Source organism: Copadichromis virginalis, linkage group LG19 (genome assembly GCF_057382275.1).
Source record: "Copadichromis virginalis isolate Kocher_CV1m ecotype Utaka linkage group LG19, C_Virginalis_male_GT1.1, whole genome shotgun sequence".
NCBI lineage: Eukaryota > Metazoa > Chordata > Actinopteri > Cichliformes > Cichlidae > Copadichromis > Copadichromis virginalis.
Window position 1 is genome coordinate 2076152 of NC_140636.1, and position 20147 is coordinate 2096298.

The 20147-nt window shown below is 43.1% G+C and overlaps 1 protein-coding gene across 3 annotated transcripts in view; it reads left to right on the plus strand.

Moving 5' to 3' along the window:
• The window catches only part of arid4a (AT-rich interactive domain 4A), a 37993-nt gene extending 24670 nt beyond the window's left edge, over nucleotides 1-13323 (plus strand). For 2 of the 3 annotated variants that reach the window (XM_085440613.1, XM_085440614.1), the window contains exons 17-25: nucleotides 455-616; nucleotides 1466-1547; nucleotides 1862-2060; nucleotides 3907-3969; nucleotides 4044-5552; nucleotides 7405-7509; nucleotides 9380-9532; nucleotides 9787-9933; nucleotides 11142-13323. In XM_085440613.1, coding sequence (XP_085296739.1) covers nucleotides 455-616; nucleotides 1466-1547; nucleotides 1862-2060; nucleotides 3907-3969; nucleotides 4044-5552; nucleotides 7405-7509; nucleotides 9380-9532; nucleotides 9787-9933; nucleotides 11142-11245 — 2524 coding nt within the window. In that variant the 3' untranslated portion in view covers nucleotides 11246-13323. The remainder of the gene's footprint in view (nucleotides 1-454; nucleotides 617-1465; nucleotides 1548-1861; nucleotides 2061-3906; nucleotides 3970-4043; nucleotides 5553-7404; nucleotides 7510-9379; nucleotides 9533-9786; nucleotides 9934-11141) is intronic. The other variant, XM_085440615.1, reaches the window with a different exon arrangement.
• The last annotated feature ends 6824 nt before the right edge of the window (nucleotides 13324-20147 follow it).

Here is a 20147-nt window from a genome sequence, read left to right on the forward strand (position 1 = left end):
TCAGCTCAGTGTGCGTGGGCTCATTACAGCACCACGGCCCCGGACATCATTTGTATGTTTTTGTCAGACTCTGGGATCACAGCGTTATTTATTTTTTCCCTCGTTTCTGGGTTTCAAAAATGTTTTGATTTTTCTGATGCCGTCGACTCATCAAGTGATGCTATTGACTGGCCAATCAGTGACATGTAGTCTGTTGGAAAGCATTCTTGGATTGACTCACCTCACTTGGAACCCCGACCTAACAGACACTAAAACAATACCCAGTATCAGGCAACACCACCTAATGGAAAACCCTAAAAACTGAGTCAAGCTAAGCCAAGTAGGTGCTGGTGGAAAAGGGCTAAAAGTAGTCTTAATCATACAATACAGGCATGTACTGATGTTGGCTGCTGATAGAGTGTGTGTGTGTGTGTGTGTGTGTGTGTGTGTGTGTGTGTGTGTGTGTGTGTCTCAGGAGTGAGACTGAAGAAGACGGAGACACTGTAACTGGAACGAAGGTCAGGGTGAAGTACGGAAGAGGAAAGACTCAGAAGATTTATGAGGCCCACATCAAGAAGACTGACATTGACAATGGTGAACAGTTCTACCTGGTTCACTATTACGGCTGGAATGTCAGGTCAGTCTGTCAGACACACACTGCCTGTGTACAGTGAATACTACATATGTACTGCATATGAATACAGGACAGTGGTTTTTGACTTTGTTTCACCTTTAAAAGCTCTTTACTTTGCCACGTATGGTTTTGTTTCTTTGTTTTTTAAGCACACCCTCACAAACAAAAATCAGAGTAGGAAAAGCTTTTTGTTCACAGTGAAAACCACAAACATGTTTAATGAATCATTTTCATAACTTGAAATGCAAATTTCAAAAAGTTGTGTAAAAATGCTGCAAAAAACAAAATCGTATAAAAGTATTTACCTAAGATTCCAGGAAATGCTTCAGATGTTTTTTGTACAACTTTAACAAATATTTACCTGGAACAGGTGGTGTATCGCTCCTCCTGTTGTCTCCGTGGAGACAGTGTTGACATTGCAGTTGAGCCTTTTCTGCCTCTTTGGCCAGTACCTGTGACATTCAGCAGTCACCTCATTGTTTTAACACGTGATAGAAAGAAGAGTAGGAAAGCACACTGACCACAGTGTCCATGTCACTAGTCTCTCCCATCACACTGATGCTGCTCTCACAGCTGCAGTCGCTCCGTTCTCCTCCTTTTCCCAAGCAACCAAATGCCACGTGCTGACATAGTTTTTTTTGGGTGGTTTACATGGAGTTGCTGAATGATCTTGTGGTGGCCATGAAATTGCTTCTTATTTTTTTGTTGTTTAGACTTTTAAAATATTTTATGTTTGCAGAGATGCTCCACAGTTAAACTCTGAAAAAAATAAAAACTAAAGTTGGTGTCACAGGTGCTTAGGGATGTTAGGTGATGGTGTGACCTGGTGGTGTTTGTGTATCTGATGCACAGGTATGATGAGTGGGTGAAGGCTGACCGAATTATATGGCCTACAGAAAAAGCAACAAAGAGGAAGCAGAAGAAGAAGGTGAAGGTGAGATGCCACGTCACAAATTGAAGGATGGATAATTATGGAGTTTCAATGTGATCAAAAGCTTTCTTCATTAAATACAGGTGAAAAGTAACCATTGGTTCATGTGATGAATAAAAGTTGAGTAACTGGGAATGTTTCTGTGTGACTGCTTAGTGTTAAAGCGGAGAGGTTGTTTGGTGGACAGGTGTCCTGTGATGTCGAATTACCTTGGCTGTCTGACCAAAACCTGCTGAGCTTCACTCTGAGATGAACGGACATCCTAAGGTCAAACATCCTTTTTATTGTCATCTCACTGTTTTCTTTCCACTCAACAGACCAAAGACGAGCTCGATAAGGACGAAGAGAAGCCAGCACTGATGGCGGCTGTCAGGCCAACTGTAGGGAAACGTGGTCGTCCTCAGATCAGGACCACACCCAACAGCTCCACTGGGCGTAGCAAAACTTCAAGTAGCGAAGGGCTATCCAATTGCAGAAGCAGCAGGACTGACACTTCCAGTATGGCCAACGGAGACAGTAAGCTGTACAGAGCATGCCGATACCAAAGAAATCCACTCAGTAGTGCACTTTATTGCCAAAAATGTTCCCTCATCTGGTTTCACCAGCATATGAACTTGAGTGACATCCAATTCTTGGCCCATAGGGTCTAATGTGATGTTGGCCCATGCTCGGCTATAACAGCTTCAAGTCTTCTGGGAATGCTTTCTACAGTATTTAGGAATGTGTTTATGGGAGTTTTTGACCGTCCTCCCAGAAGGACATTACCAGGCAAAAGTCTTAGAAAAAGAAAAGTCTCATTGCATGGTGCTGCATGAATGCTGTGGTAGCTGTTTTGGTTCATGGTGCCTCCCACTCTACAAGTCGCCGACCCTGGATCCAGCAAACAGCCCCAGATCATCACACTTCCTCCTCCATGTTTGACAGGTGATGACACACACTGTGGAACCATCCTTTCACCTACTCGACGACAAAGATCCTGTGTGATGAACTGAAGATTTCACATTTGATCCATCGGTCCATAATACCTTCTTCCAGTCTTCAGCAGTCCAGTGTTGGTGTTTCATGGCACAGACAAGCCTCTTTGTCTTGCCTGGCTTTCTCGCTGCAACTCATCCTGTCAAACCTGCAGCTTGAAGTCTTCTCTTCACAGCTGAAACAGACTTTCTTACTACGAGCACTGTTAAGCTGCTTGAAGCTGTTGTCCTGTGAGCCGCCATCACATGACCTGATTCAGTCGTGTCTCTGGGTCTGTCAGACTCTTCCTGTCACAGTTTGTTTCATAGTGCAGAAGGAAACTGGACTCACTGACACCTTGACTTTCTTTGCAGTCTCTCTGTAGGACAGACCTACATTTATAAGAGTTATGATGGTCCGTCTCTCTTCCATTGTTAATTGCCTTTTTCTCACCCTGTTTGTACCAACACACTGCTTTCTGCAGCACAGTACTGTTCAGCTGATGCTGACGAGGGTACCACAGTGTGTCCAACACTGCTTTATGCAGACAGACGGGGCTGTAAGTAATCCAGAAAGGTTGGAACACCTGTAGGAATTAGTAGCACCAGCTTCCAAGGCTGATCAGCCTCCTTTGCTGCAGAACAGCTTTAAACTGTTAAATCACGTTGTGTTCTTTTTGTATAATTATGAAAATTACACTATTTTTCCGTTTTGGGTTACTTAAACTTCCTTTTTTCTTAAACTGTGGCAGTTCACCACTTACCTTTGTAGCATTTGAAGATATTCATCTGACTTCAACAACATGTTCTAAAACTTTTGACCAGTCGTGTACATTTGAGGTAGAGCAATGATGTTGGACAAGAAGGCTCGCCACGCTGTCTCCGCTTTAATTCATCCCAGTGGTCTTCTGGCAGGTTGAGGTCAGGACTCTGCAGCCAGTGACGCTCTTCCACACCAAACCTGCTCGTGCATGTCCTCATGAGCATGCTTTGTCTATCCCCAAACTGCTCTTACAAAGCTGGGAGCATGAACCGATCTAAAATGACTTGGTATGCCGAAGTATCAAGAATTCCTTTGACTGGAACTGAAGGCCCAGTTCATCATGCAGTGGCATCAGATACACCACTGCACCTGGTGATATGGAGAAACCTATTCATGGAGTGTCTCTGAGTAATCTGAAGGCCTCATCAGGTTTGTAGGGTTATAGTGGTCTAAGGAGCTTTGAAAGAAAATGACTGAGAGCCTTTACAGACAGGCCTATAGTGGTACAGTGGATGAGTGAATACATTTGGCAATAGTGTATGTTCACGTCACAAGATGCCTGTCAGGAAAAGCTGTATTTGTCCAGTTTGAATTGACCATCACAGTGAGGTGTGTCTCTGTGAGTAATGTGTCGTTCTCTCTGCAGACACTCCCCGGAGAAGAACCAGAAGGACTTCCGGCATGTACGACTCGGACAGAGCGTCCAACGGTGAGAACAGCTCTGTTTGTAGTAATTGAGCCATTCAGTAATTACTAACTAACCAACCAATGTCCATCCTGCAGAGGATTCTGGGAACTCCTCAGATGAAAGTGAATCAGAAGACCCTTCTGACAAAAAAATATCGCCATGGCAAGGCAGAGCTGAAGTCTCACCTTCCAAGGCAGAGGAAGCAGAAGAGGAGCAGCAAGCAAGTGGGTTAGCTAATGTCATGGCATCTCCTCACAGCAATACAGCAACTTGTGCAGCAGCAGTTCAGCTGCCGGATGCTGCCTTAGCCTTGTGTCCCAGTATGCCTGAGGAGAACACTCATGAAGAATTACACCAATCAGAGAGGAAGGAGGCAGAGCAGGGGGAGAATCCTGCAAAGGAAGCTGCAGTGCTGCCAGCTGATCTGGACAAAGACAACCAAATGTCACCAGTCACAAAGACGGCGTCTGTCCAAGACGAAAACAAAACGTCTCTAAGGCAAGAATTACTTCCAGAGATGTGTCTGAGTAGGACCCCACCTCCTCTTCCTCCTGAAAGGGAGCAGCAGGTGCCCTCCTCTCTGCCTTCCTCCACCGATGAGGACAACTGTACTACTCCTGCATCCTCGCCAAGAGTGAAAGGTCGTAGGAGCAACATCAGGGAGGCAGGCTCTGAAACACCCCCTAGAGTCCCCCTCTCCAACCCCAGCCCTGCATCCACTGCCAGCCGCTCTCAGGCACCAGCGTTATCACCTTCTCCTCATAGCGTCTTTAAGAGGCAAGACGAGCCCATGGTAGTGCTCCACTGTCTCCCCACCCCACACCTCCTGCCTGAGGCGTCTCCTGCTGACTCGGACACTGACTCTGCCACTGAAGAGGAGGAAGCGGAGGAGATGGAGGAGGAGGCAGAGGAGGAGACAGAGGAAAGAAGCAGCGTGGCACTCAAGCGTAAGGCAGGAGACCAAAAGACAGCAGAAAAGAAACCCCGTCCTGACAGAAGGCAGGAGGAGACCACCAAAATGGTTGCAGGAGCTTCCCCCTTACCACTCCACTCAGAGAAGAGCAGTGAGGCAGTGGTGATGGCAGAGGAACAGCCCCACCCAGCAGAAGAGCCACAGAAAGAGGTGTCAAAGGAGCATCTTACAGGTGCAGCCACAAAGGTACCGGTCATGCCTTCTGGGACAGCTTCGCTTGTTCTGGAAACCCAGGAGCCGGCGTATACAGAGGAGCTGGAACCACAGATGGATCCAGAATCACTGGTCTGCCATGAGGTGGACCTGGATGATACAGATGAGAAGGAGAAGCCCATCCCCTCCTTGGAGCATCACTTCCCTATAGTCAATGAGTCGCAACAAGCCCCCCCTCCACTCCCCCACCTCATCCATTCCTCCCTCCCCTCCCCTCATACGCCTCATTTCCCTCAGCCTCAGGCCAGGCCCTTTCTGCCAGAAGTCACTCCCATCGAGGCGCACCAACTACGCAAGTGTGACACTGAGGAGGGGGGTGTGGTGAAGGGCGAGCAGGAGAGAGACTCGAGCCCTGGTTTCGACGGCAGTGCTTCCTCGTCCTCCACCTCTCTCTCGTTGCAGGAAAATAAAGACAGAGGTAAGAGCACAATGGTACAACAGACAGAAATGTGACCTTATCAGTTGCAGGGCTCGCAAAATTTCAAAGTCCCTGGTAGCCCTTCGGGCAGGGACTCTTCAGTTTTTGGTAGCCCAAAATAAATATAAGTAGCCCGAATAAATAAAAAAAAAAAAAAAAAAAAAAGAAAGAGAGCAATTTTTTGATTGATGTTTTGTTTCCTGTTTTGTTTCCTTTACAATATTATACATTAAAGTATAATATTGTAAAGGAAACAAAACATTAATCAAAAAATTGTTGAAAAACAAATTACAACATTGTATAAAAATGACAATCATCAACTCAAATACTTGGTTCTAATTGAACAGAAATTTCTATGAACTTGTAAGAACTGTGTAGGACATGAATCCGTCTGTGTCAGATCCTGAATTTGAAATTTCCACTGAAGTCACGGGTAAGAGACAAGTGGAACCAAGATCGAGGCCGTTTGCTTTTTGAAGTTTGCAAAGACTGCTACATTGTGCCAGTGGTAGTTCACTCTTTGCAACATAGTAGCTGTTCTAAACAGATTTTTCAGGTTTATTTTTAGTATGTTATTTGCAATTGGTGTTTGTTCTGGGAAAGATATTGCAGACTGAGCAATAATGCATTTCTTGCATTTCTCATGGGTTCTAATGGGGCCTTTCTTAAAATGACTGGTCCCAGTAACAAAGGCGCTTGTCGACTCAGAAATCGAGAGAAAACCAACAACACACCCGGCAGAACATTATGTTATTTACACGGGTGCACATAAGTGGTCCGCATGTGCGCATTCCCTGTCAAAATAAAAGACGCGCACCAGATAAGAAGTTGCAACGCGCGTTTGCGTCCATATAAAAGGCTGTTTTTGTCCACTACATTGGGATTTTCACGGCACATTCTGCACCACATCTCTGTGCGTTCATCATTTGTTTGAAGCCACCTCCTGCAACCACTTTTCCGAGAATACGCGCTTCTTTTGTGGTTGGGACTCCTTCTGACATTTGTTTGGAGGTGGAGGAAAACCAAAGTAATTGCTTAAAGGAGCTTCTTCGACATCTTTAAGAGTTCTAAACAAATGTCTGTCCTCCTCCAGAAAATCTTATGTATGCAAGCACGCGTTGCAACTTCTTATATTGTTTTTTATTTTGACAGCGAATGCGCACCTGCGGACCACTTATGTGCAGCCCTGGTTATTTAGCTCGTCATATTGCAGCCACAGAAATTCTTTTGTCCATGAAACCATAAAGCTGCACTTTCTTTTTGCCTTATAGTCTGATTTGTCATAACTTCTCCGTTTTGTGGTAAGCTTTTCTTTGGCTGTCACTTCTTCACCCTGACCTGTCTTATTTGGCTCAGCAGAACTGAAATGCTTTTACACACGCACTCACATAATGCTCAGCGATTCTCTGCGCGATCAACCTCTCACATGTTTAAGCTGCGGGAGATTTCACTTGTCATGTTTGCATAGTAAGCTAACGATTAATAAGACGATGTCAGAGGAATTGGTGCACAAATTATCATCACTCACAGATCAGTGCTGTCGCTCTCTACACACAGTTCGCACGATTGCAAAGTGAAAGCAAAAAAACAAGCGCAAATTCAAACGCGACTTCAATATGTCACATATTGACAGTGGCTCACCGATGCCAATGACATAATTACCCAGCTACATTTCTGAAAGAATGCAAAAGCATTGACATATATTTTTCCTACAATAGCCCGACGGGCAGGGAAGAGATAGATTTTGGTAGCCCGACTGAAAAAATCACTAGCCCCGGGACGTCGGGCTAGCGATTTTGCGAGCCCTGAGTTGGATTGTATCACAAGTAAGATATGACCTTTGACCCTTCAGGTCAGAAGAGGCTGACTGACTGTAACTCCAGCCCGTCAGCCAAGAAACAGAAACGGAACCAGAAACGACCACAAACGCCTGGGAGGGTGGAGAAGAACGGAGCAGGTCAGTGGCAGCTTGTACTGTAAATATCAGATGAAGACTTGTTCTGCAGGTTGAACCAGATGACGTTTGGGTCCAATCTTGCTGTTATTCTGAACTCTTCAAGTTGCATTATGATCGTTTCATCCTCTGCTTAATTTGTAAGTTTGCTCACTTCCAAAGAAGTGAACAGTGTGTTTTATTTCAATGCAGAGAGAGAATAGAAAACATGTCACATAATTTATAACCTGAGTAGCATGTCGTTGAGTGAAATAAGTATTTGAATCCACTACAACCTAGTCAAATTGCAGAACATGGGCACACAGATCACAATCAGTCAATTTGATACTGAGCTAGTAATATGTATAAGACTGTCCACAGAATCCACTTCTTCACTGGGCAAACTGGGCATGGACGTGTGCTTTGGCTAAGGGAACAGGACAACTGTGGATCGTATACAAGAACCTCTTTCCCTCAGCCACAGCACTGAAGATGGGTCATGGATGGTTTCAGTTCCAGCATCAGTATCCCAATACAACTAAAGAAGCACATTAAGGTCATGGAGTACCACAGGCAGTCTGCAGACATGTTTTTGTTGGTAATCAAATACTTATTTCACTCACTTGCATGCCGATCAATTTATAACTTTAATGAGCTTTTCTGGACTTTTGGTTGATAATCAGTCTGTCAATGAAGTGAAGCTTGGAGACTATAAGAAAGGCTGATGGGGCACAGTGGACACCCACGCTGCCTCTGTGAACGCAAGAACTTCAGAAAAATGTCACCTTCAAAATGATACATCAGTGCATCTACCAACAGTCTCAGACAAGTTCAGATCTGTGACTGAACTGAAATCAAATCGAACTGATGTTCATATTAAGGTCAGAGGTCAGATTTTGTGAACAAGTATGTAACACTAATCATTTACAGGTCATGAAGTTAAAATAGACATTAAACTAATGAAGGGCATAACAAATGACGTAACAAATAGCATAAATGAAATATTACAGAGGAGGAACATTATGAAAAGGTAGAAATGAATTTTGGCTCATTTTAGGCTCCAGCTGTGCTTCACACTCGGTGTGAAACTGCTAATTTCCAGTTTTATTTTTCTTAAATTGACTTGAGCTGGACACAAAAATGTAAGATGCACATATTTATTATTGTAAAAGTACAACTGTCAAAGTTTATCTGCAGTGAGCCTGTTGGCCGTTGTAGTGTTGGTGCTACCCGTGCTGCAGGAACACCTCAGCAGTGCCATCAGCTGACTAAAACCACAGAACGTTTCCACGTCATATTTATGTGGTCCTTCATTAGTAAGCTCCAACCAAGTACTACGTACGGTTAATCCTTTTTGATTAACCAAAGAAATGTTTTAATACTTTGTGATTTCTGATTTTCATGAGCTTCTAAATCATCATGAAAATAAAAAAGATTTTACTTGCTGTATATTTAATATAGTGTATGAAATTTGACCTTTTACCTTAAGTTACAAAAAACAGACTTTCTCTTCCACTAGTCTAATTTTCGGAGCTCCATACATAATCAATCAGATCCACGGTGAACCACTCAAACGTGGGCCTCGATCCATGAGTGCCCGCTCAGATCGACTGGTTTTCCATTACAATTTAGTACCTCCTGATGTGCGTGGTCGCTGTCATAGCAACATGTCCGAGTGCGACGTAATTACATGCAACACGAACGCTGCAATAAAGGTGAGTCGGCGGTATACCTGCCCTCTGAGCACGCCGTTGTTTTGGAGCCATTTCATTGCTGAGTTAATGTGACCCAGCCGATTAACAGAGCACTGTGAATGCAGAGACGACTCCTATGAGAAGATGCACAGCAGATTATTAGAACCACTGCATTACAAAGTGTTGTAAACTGTTTCCAGGTCACAGTAGTGACAGCGAGGACCAGTCTCGGCTCTCGTCTCTGTCAAAGTCTCAGAAGTCTCGTCCCAGCTTTTCATCTCCGTCTTCTCACAAACAAGACAAACAGAGCTTCTCCACCCCTCAACGCACCTACAAGTGGACCTTCCAACTTGGTACGAACACACACAGTGTTTGACACTGAACTGACAATTCAAACATGTCAAATGACACAGCTATAGGCCACTGTGGGCAAACTTGTGTTTCACGGCACAACATAAACACAACAAAGTGCTTCCACCTGAACTTTAACCTCATGTTGATGCTGAAGGATGCTCTGAGAGATTTTAAACAATTGTAAATTGTTGGACCTCTTTCTTTTTAAAATTGAGATTTAATCTGATCTGTGTCCACTTTCACTTTTCCTCAGATGAGCTGGACAGCATGTCAAGCACAGAAAGGATCTCGTTCCTCCAGGAAAAGCTGCAAGAGATCAGAAAGTACTACATGACCCTGAAGTCTGAGGTTGCGTCTATTGACAGACGCAGGAAAAGACTAAAAAAGAAGGAAAGAGAAGGTAGGAGGGCCTGCAGGCAAACGCTGACATCATCTGCTTGCTTTCTTCGTAGAGCTCTTTTACACCAGTACCGACTTTGCTTGACTTGGTCTCAGTGTTGCTTCTTATCTGTAGCCATTTCTCTCATTGCCAGATCTTTAAAAATGGCAGTTTTGGTTTTTGTGAAGGAGATGCTCTCGTGACTTATCGAGTGATGCCACCGACTAGCCAATCGGTGGCATGACATCATTTTTGAATCACCTCAGATCACTTGGAATCCCAGCTGAGTAGGTCCAGAAAGAGAACCTGGTACCAGGTACTTCCACCAAATAGAGCCGACCCAAGTGGAAAAGGTCTGTTAGACCAGTCCAGGAGAACCATTCCATTTCCAGTGACTCCTTTACGGAAGTCAGAAATTCAGTGGTGGGCACAGCAGGGTGCGCTTGATAGAGTCATCACTGAATGTGACTCAGTGGAGCGATATGGCTAATGTAATCTTGTTTTCCTCCCCGTGCTTGCGACAGACTGGCAACCTGGATGTACCCTGCCTCCCGCCCTATGCTAGCTGGGATGGGCTCCAGCGACCCTGAAACGGATAAGTGGAAGAGATTGGATAGATTTTTACTCCGTGTTCGTGGGGTATTGTCATCCCACTGGAGGCCAGACACACATGTTTGTGAAGTAGATATCTTGAGAACCAAGCGATGTAGTAGTTTGAAATTGAAACCGTAGGTTCAGCTGCTGAAAATGGTGGATGGTTCGAGTCTGAGTTTGACCTCAGCCACGTGTTGTACAGATCTTGTAAATGCTGTAACTCAAAAACAAAGTCACCTTTGTCACATTTATACTAAACGTGCATCTACTAAAGATCTCGGATGAGTTCGTATCCCTGTGGTGAAGCTTTTCAATTGAGTTAAAGTCAAGTTTTCAGAAACTCTGGTGAATGCAATAAACTTGAGAACAAGGCGACATCGTATTTTGAAATCAGTAACGTGTTGGATTTACTAGGAGGCTGAGGGTTAGTGTTGGACACTCCAGTATTTTCCCGTACAGCTGTTCAAAGATGAACTTTGTTTTTAGCCCAAATCTGTTGTTTCTTAGAAAAGCATTTCAGTTTCCATCCTTGAATAATTTTGCTTCTCATCGATGAATCCATTTGCTGTGATGTGCTTATCAGGGTTATATTACTAAAAGGTGTCTTTCTGTCCGTCTCTGTCCTTCTGTCTCAGTGTCCAACACAATGGCATCCACCTCATCAGGTTCCTCAGACACTGGTATGAGTCCGTCATCGGCCTCGCCCACTCAGAACACTGTGGTTGTGGAGTGCAGGTGATGACACGCCCACCCAGGCCTACTCATCCAGCTTGTTCCCTCTCACCACAGATTCCACCCAGTGTCTGCTCTGAGGGCACGATAAGACAAAAACTTTACAAAACTCCATCCACTTTGTTCCTGTGAGTGTCGACTCGTACTGTTGGAATCTCATCGCTCCATCAGTTATGGCCCACGGGCGCCGTCCCCACACCTACGGACTCGATTCCCGTCTAAGGAAACATGAGGAACTTTCTGTTAGCCACCACAGAGCTCCTTCTTTGGTTTGTTTTTATTTTATTTCCCTCCCTCCACTTTGCTCTTGTGCTTTTCCCCCCCTCCCCTGTTTGGTCTGGTTGCAGGGGTCAGAGGTCACGGGCTTGTAGGAATTATTTAAGGTGGAACAGATTCGTGAAGCTGTTGATGCACACATCTCTACTGCATATGTTCTCTAGAAAACAAACTGTCCTCACTTTCTGCCCTGAGTGTTTTTGGTCTCTTTTAAATGGAATTAGAGCTTTTATTTTGGTTAAGCACAGAAAAATGTTTGATTTTTACAGCAGAAGAAAAAAAAGATATTTGTTGAAGAAGCTTTTTTGTGTGTAAAATACTTCAACTCTTCAGCTCCTTCAGTTATTTTTGAGTTTGAAGTTTAGCAGGTCAGTTTGGAATTTGTATGGAAGATCATTACTGCCAAGAAAATAGATGAAGGGAGTCCAAATATTTGCCAGCAGATCTCAAACATTTTCACTTTGTTTCTTTCAAAATATTTAATTTTTGTTTAAATGAGTGAAAATGCCACTCACAAACATTGTTCAGTTCTTTTTATTTAAAGTGAAATTATGATGTAAAGTTTTGGGTTTGATTTCTCACAGCTGAGATTCTTGTAAGTTATAAATTCCCTTTTATGTTAAAAGACCAGTTTTTTTGTTTTAACATTTGGATCTTTTGTTTTGCTGCCATATTTGTGATTCAGTATTGTAGCTTTGATTTGAATAATAACATTAAATGTGATCCATCTTTAGAGTCTTTAAAAAAAAAAGTCTGAAATTCAGCTGAATCGTTTTCCATCAACCAGTAAAAAGTTGGAGTTAATTTCAGTGAACATTTTCTTTCTTTGCGCAGTGAACGTGGGCGTTATGGGTAGTTGTGACGTTGACTTCTGAAATCTGAGCTTCAACCAGCTGATCTCAGAATTCTTTAATAAAATTGTCCAATTTAAACATTCACTCAAGTTACTTAGTCACACGTTTGCACCAAAGGGTGACTCCATCATTCTGCTGGCATCAAGACTTATTGGTCATGTTTTTGCACACAAGTTTAAATGGGATTTAAATGTAAGTACTTACCTTTGAAACTATTGTCACAAAGTTTTCCTACAGACAATTTTATGGATTCAGAATTTTGACTTCAGTTGTCTTAAAATATGTTTATGATCTGATGGTGAAGTATCCGGGCAAATTCTAAACATGATGCTGGTGAACATGATTTTGGTTTTTTGGGGGGGGGGGTTGAGCCCTGATTACTCCTCACTACTTCATTAAATTATTAATTTTAGGTTATAATTTTTGTTCTTCCATGTGTTGGGTCTCTAAGCTCGATGGTGGCATTGTTCTGGAGGGTTCTGTTGCACTTCATCTCTGGTCTCTTCCTTCTCTGAGTTGCTGTCTGCATTCAGCTCAGACAGGCTGATTTCAAGTCCTTGACTCTTTCGTGTGTGTGTGTGCGCGTGTGTGTGTGTGTGTGTGTGTGTGTGTGTGTGTGTGTGTGTGTGTGTGCGTGTGTGTGAGCGTGTGCACGTGTACATAAAAAGCTCTGAGTAAAGAAAAATAAAGTCGCACCCTGTATTTCAGAACTACATTTTACATGCCTGTAAAGAATAATTTCTAATATTTTTAAGAGAAGACTGTTTGTACTGTTATATTATGAAGCTTTTTTTTCTTTTGTTTTTTAACTGTTTTCCAGTGGCTTTTAAAGAGAGCAGTGACTGTAAATGATTGGGGGGAGGGGCGAAAACACATTTCCTCCCAAGAACAGAAGCCATGCTGGAACTGTGTGCACAATGAGTGCTCTCTGTTTCTAATAAAGTTTTTAAAGGTTTCTGCTCTGGCCCAGTCATTTCAGTCCCCAACCGAAATTATCTCCATACTAAAATAATCTCTTGAGCAGAAGAAATGGGAGCATAAAAACAAGTTGATTCCAAAATCGCTGTTTAAAACGTGTAACACATGTCTACATTGTGTCCTGTGTGAGGTGGCTGTGAAGAGCGTTCTCGAGGGAACCTGGGAGAAGACTGGACTTCTGCTTGTTTAACACTAAAGGTGAATGTAGCCACTTTATTAATCCCGAAGGAAATTATGGGTTACAGTAGGCAGCATGCTGGTTGGCGCATGCACACTCACAAAGGAACCCTCAAACCAAACATACTTTACACAAACATTGGGGAGACCGGTCAGAGAGGTAGGCTGATATGGAAAATGATGAAAATGCACAACATGAGGTGAGATATACTTGGCCAATAAATGTGATTCTGAATCTGATATCACCCAAAGTATTCATTCCAAATCATTCAGTCGTCCATGCAAAGCCTTGTAATGATGACATGTAAGATGCTGGGCATGATTTGTTGAACGGTATTTAGCTTTATTTATTTTTTGCCATCAATTTTCATATAATAATAAATTAAAGTAAAAAGTGTTCATCAGGTTAGTTAAACTTATGGTATATTGACCTGGTCAGTTAAGTAGGAGAGGTGTTAATCTGTTTCAGCTGCTTTGGTGTTAAATTAACAACTGTTGCACTAATGATGAGACGAGCCCCAAAACAGGAACGGTCCTCCCGTCTCTCCTACCAAACAATCAGAAAACGACCTCATGAGTGTGGCCTGAGGGTCTGACATCCTCCAGTAGGTCCTGTGCTTTTCACAGGTGAAAGAATTCCAGATTAAACTTTTAGGTCAACATGCAAGTGAAGACGTTTGACCTTCCATCTGGTTTTATTTAATGCTGTCAGAGAAAATCTCATGTGCTCTTCATGCAGCTAAGTACACTCAGTGTTAAAAGCAGAATCTGTGCAGGTCTGAGATCAGCAGCTTACTGAAACACCAAACTGAGTTAATGTTTCTGCTGACATACAGTGACACAGTTACATGGATGATTAATCCTTTTGACTTTTTGTCTTTAACTTTGTCAATAAAACAGTTCTGCTCTTACATGAACTGTTTAAAAGCCTTATGTATGTATTAGGGCTGCCACGATTAGTCGACTAGTCACGATTACGTCGACTATCAAAATCGTCGACGACTGATTTAATAGTCGACGCGTCGTTTGAAACTTTGTAAGATCACAAAAGACGCAGGAATAAGCAGCAGGATTTAAGAGTGTAATAACGGACTGAAACAGAAGATGGCAGCACTGCATGTACAAGGATGCCAGCTGCCGTTAAACCCCGAAGAAGAAGAAGAAGCTGTGTCCCAGAATTCATAGCACGGCCCAGCTTAGTTTCCAACAATGGTGGCAGCTAGTTAGTTTTAATATTACTCTTATTATTCTTTCTGGGTCACAAAATAAACGTTTAACATATGTTCAGGCGAGAATGTAGCTGTGTAAACCTCAAATATCTGCTCAGTTTATCAAGACACCGCATATTTTCAAAAGCGCTCCGACGTTTTCGGAGACGTCTGTTACCCACTAGCTCGATAGCTAGCCGGGGGCTAGGCTCACTAGAGCCGTGAGAACACCGGACTCTGGGCTAATCGTTTTCAAACCCACCGCCGTCTTTCGCTACTCAGGTTAAACATGATATATGAGTCACTTAGATAACTTAAAAATGTTATTGTTTGGCTTTTTTCAGTATTTTATTTGTTCCGGAGTAAATCGGTTTGGCTGAGATTAAAGTTATAGTTTTTACACAGCTGAATAAACGTCAAGCAGACAGCTGATTATCAGAAGTGTGAGATGCTCGAGAATTTACTCCGGTGTCCTGTTATATTTTAGATAGCAAGGAGTTTATTAAACTTCACCGAGCTGTCCGATTGGCCTCCCTGCTGCTGCGGAGCCTGGGACGGTCTGCTTGCCTCCACCCCGGGGGGAAGGGTAACATCTCTTGGGTCTGGGTTCTGTTTCCCCATCTGGGGGCGAGGGTACCTGGACCCGGGGTATAGAGTATGTTTGGGGAGTGTGATTGTGTGTACATGTCCATTTATGTCAATCCTTACGTTGGGTGAGTGCTGAGTGTTTGTATATGTGTGCATGAGGGTGGGAATGCATGTTTGTGTCTGTGTGTGCCTGTTTGTCTGCGTCTATATGTCAGGTCGGGTCTTAGACTCCACCTCTCTGGGAACTCCCAGGCCCTCCAAGGCCTATCTCCCCTCACCACACTCCCTGCCGGTGACTGATGCCCTCAGGGGTCGGTGCATTGGTGGTTCTTGGTGTCCGGGGCTGGGTACTCAGGTATGTACCGGCTCACTCCCGGTGGCTACCTGGCGGGGCCTGGCGCCTGTTGCTCGGTCAGGCCTCCTCCGGGGTGCGGGGGGCCCTCGGGCCTCCGGCCTCTGGGCCTGCGGCTCGGTTCACTCTGGCACAGCTGCAGCCCCCTCTAGCTTCTGCTCGGTGGCTACTGGGTGACGCCTCGTCTGGGGATCCTCAGCTCTTCCCATGAGGGTGGCACGATGCCCCTCCGGTGCTCCTCTTTGGGCTCTCGCACTCTGAGGCCTATGGATGTCTGGGGCCTGGATCTCCTCCATGCCTGCTTCATGCCCTGGGAGACGGGGCTATGGCTCTCTACATCCTCTTGCAGACCATTACATGTGGAAACCATTTGAATACAAGCACACTGATCCACACAGGTGTGCACACGGGTGTTCACTGCTCGTAGACTTAAATTACACCTTTCTTGGCTGCTACTTCCACATTGTGCGCTGTCTGTCCTGCGTGCTGCACAACAACATTCAATATTTAGTATTTACTGCTGTTTACACTTAGCTAGATTAATGCGATGGTGTTGTGTTTAGTATGTTGCTTTGTTTTGTTTTTTTTGCCTGTTTTCTATTCTTCTTCTCTCAACGGGTGATCCAGGAGATTTTTTTTCCTCCCCCCCTTTCTCACCGTCCCTCTCCCCTTCTGTTTTTCTTTTCCTTCCTCTTTCTCTCTCCCTTTCCTATCTCTCACTCATGTCTGTCCCATCTGTAACATCTGAAAATAAAATATAACAAACAATAAAAACAAAGGTCGATCAAATGGACCAATACGGCAATGCCACGATGATCCATTTGGCAAAGTAAATTCATTGGGTATCCTTGTTGGTCTTCAGACAACAATTCTGATGGCTAAAGAACCAAATGGGACAGGCAAAAAAAAACAAAAAAAACCTCCACCGAAACAATGTCATTAAATGTCATTAAATGTCATTAAATGTCATTAAATGTCATTAAAATGTAATAAACTATCATCTTGTCTTTATTTTTAGTTAGCACATACCTTACACACTTAAAGCTGTAAGCTAATGATAGTTATATAAGAGCAGATGCTGGAAACACACAGTCACAGAGAGAGAGAGCGTCGCTCTGTAACCATGGCAACCTTAGCGCTGCTGCCTGGAACAACAGAACGTAGCTATCAAACAAAACCCAAACAGTCCTGACCCGCGACAATATGAAACATGAAAGTACCGCCGTGTAATCCATTTATTTCAACAAAGTAACTGTATTCTAAACACCACCTTTTTAAATGGTAAGTGTAACGGAATACAGTTACTCATATTTTGTATTTTAAATACGTAACGGTGGTACATGTATTCCGTTACTCCCCAACACTGATAGTTACTATATACAGTAATGGACTTCTATACATTTTACATCAGATTAAAACTTTGGGTGTAAGATTCGGATCATTATTTCTGAAAAGCACTTTAAATGAGAATAAGAAAGAAATTTATGTCTTTGTGCCCCCTTTTCCCTGTTAATGCCCTATTGTACGATGGCCCTGAGAGGAACGGACTGCAACTTCAGAAAACACTTGCAAAAAGAAAAACACTTGCAGAAAGAAAAACACTTGCAGAAAGAAAAATGCTGCAAAAAGAAAACTTTCAAAAGTAAGTACTGAATATGATGTCACTTATTTATGTGCGAATGTTTACTAATGAGGAACATTAAAACATTACTGTTGGCCACATTTCGGCAAAGTTATGTGACATTAGTGATGTTTGTACTTTCAGCGTTTACTTGGTTTTAAAGCCTTTAAATATACGCCGTTAGATAGTCGACCTTAATCTTACAGAGAATGTGATGATTTTGTGGATAATTAAAGTCAGTCATATATCCACAAACACAACAAGCTGAAAGTCAGTGATGCTGCTCGGTTTGCAGTCCTGAATATCACAGCACAAGCAGGATTCACTGCCCTGTTAATGTGAGCTGTGTTATATTGCTGCCTCTGTTCGGTGGTGTCGAGCCAAACGCACTTTAACGTGTGTTTGAACGAGCTGACGGTTCACTCGTTAAGCTGAAAGAAAGATGCTTTAATCACAGCAGTCACACATGTGTCCACTGCACCATCTGGAACTCTTCTTGTTTACACTCGTAATAACACAAACACTAAATCCTGCTTCTCTGTGCTGTTGTGTAGCAGTGTGTACACCTGAGACTGTCACCTGTCTGTCTGTCCTGCACTCTCTCTCTGTTTCTTTCTCTCTGATTGTGGAATAAAAGTATGAACGTGTGTTTATAAGTTACACTTGTGTTTGAATCCTGCAGCTTATCACACATTTGATTTCCATGTGTGACGACTGCAAGTGTCCAGAGTGAGGACAGACTGAGGGACCCACTGCTGCACATCATCTGTGAGGCTTTGCACCCCTGATGATCCACCAGGACAAACTCAGCAGTGTGTGAGGAAGAGGAGGAGGAAGAGCCAGCAGCAGCTGACAGATGGAGAGAATAGACAGACTGTTCCCTGTTTGTGAAGGACTGCTAGGAAAGTTTAACATAACTGTCTGTGCTGAATCAGTCTTATTAGGTAATGTTCAAATAATGTGATCATCCCAGTGTTTCCAGTGTGGGAGAAAGTACTCAGGGCCTTCAAGTTACACACTATGAAAGGCAGCAACAAGTTTAATGTTCAGAAACCTAAAGTCTGTATCAGCAGCAGAATGGAGCTAAAATAAATGTTGGTTTCAGTTCTATGAAGCTTTGAGTATTTTGGATCAGTAGCTGCTGTGTTTGTTGCATCATATTGCTGTAACTGTTTATATGCTTTATATATTCTGAGCTAAGTTGATCTATAGTGTTACATCATATTCTATAAGGATGTTATGTGTTTGTAGACTTTCTGCCCAGTTTGACCCATTTAGCAGACGTCAGCCTGTTTAAGGCTCTGATATCTATTCTGTGTGACTTACAGCAGTTATGACATGGTCTGATTTTCTCACCCAATAAAGGAATTTTTCATATATCAGTCTACTCTTCATTCTATCAGACACAGTTATCACAGCTCGTACATTTCCTTTTTACACATATATGTAAGCATTGAGCCAAATTTAGTAATGGCAACGTATTAAACAAACAATATTTGCCTCTTATATATAATACATCTGTATACACACTGTCAAAGATACTTGTCTTTGAGTGAAGATTTAAGGTGATAGAAAATATAAATAAATGCAACTTGAATCTTTACTGAAGCTCAGTATTTGACACGGAGTTCAATCTCACTGCTGTAATAACTAATAATTATTAATATAATAACTATAATATTGGCCATATTATATTTACATTACCAAAGTGAGATGACTTTAGTCTCATGAACAACATTAGCTAATTGTTATTTACTAGCTAATCTTAAATGACTGTTCAGTACAGAAATGAAGCCCAACAATCATGTTTTACTGTCCTGTGGTCTCAGCCTCAGCTACAAATCACAAAGAGCTCATGTAGAAACAAATGTACAAAATATGTTCTCCTTCATTTCTGTCAAACAAAGCTGTATGAAACGTTTCCAGCTGTTAGTATCATGGTTGCTAGGCAACCTGGGCAGCGCGACGGAGGCTAGACCGTCCCATTTCACAAGCCTACAAGCCTCGCACTTCTGGCCTTAGTGGTCTTTGAGTACGCAGCCCTTGAGGACGGTTAAGGTTGCCTACTTTAAGGCTGCAGACCCTGAATTGGGATACAACCATACATACATGTTTTGGTTCGTGCAACTAGTCCTTCGGGTTATTGTCTCCCCAGAAACATTTCCGTTGCGTCTTGTGTGCTTTTGCTTTTTGCAGCGTTTTTCTTTTTGCAGGCGTTTTTCTTTTTGCAGCGTTTTTCTTTTTGCAGCGTTTTTCTTTTTGCAGGCGTTTTTCTTTTTGCAGGCGTTTTTCTTTTTGCAGCGTTTTTCTTTTTGCAGGCGTTTTTCTTTTTGCAGGCGTTTTTCTTTTTGCAGCGTTTTTCTTTTTGCAGGCGTTTTTCTTTTTGCAGCGTTTTTCTTTTTGCAAGTACTTTCTGAAGTTGCAGTCCGTTTGGCCACTCAGGGCCACCGTACTATCGGCCCCCTTGGCTAAACTTTGGTAGATCCGCCCCACAGTTACCAGCCGTCAGCTATGTAGAAAAAGATCCTGGTGTAGAAAGTAATATTAAATAAATTCTAACAACAGCTTATCAAGCTTAAACGTGCTGCTGTTGTTCAGCCGCCGGTTTCCTCTTTCTGGCGCAAAGTGAGCAATAAACAAACAAGAGAGACGGACTCGCGACTAGGGGTGGGTACCGGTATCGCACCGGTTCTGACATAAACGGTAGGAACCAGACCGAAAAGTAGCGCACATTTTGCTTTATTTCGGTGCTTTTTCCTGAGATGTCACACACTTTAGATTCTAGCCAATCATTTTACCTTTGCAAGCGTAGTAGGCGGGCCCAGGTACGTACGTTCTTTTAGAGCAGAGCTACA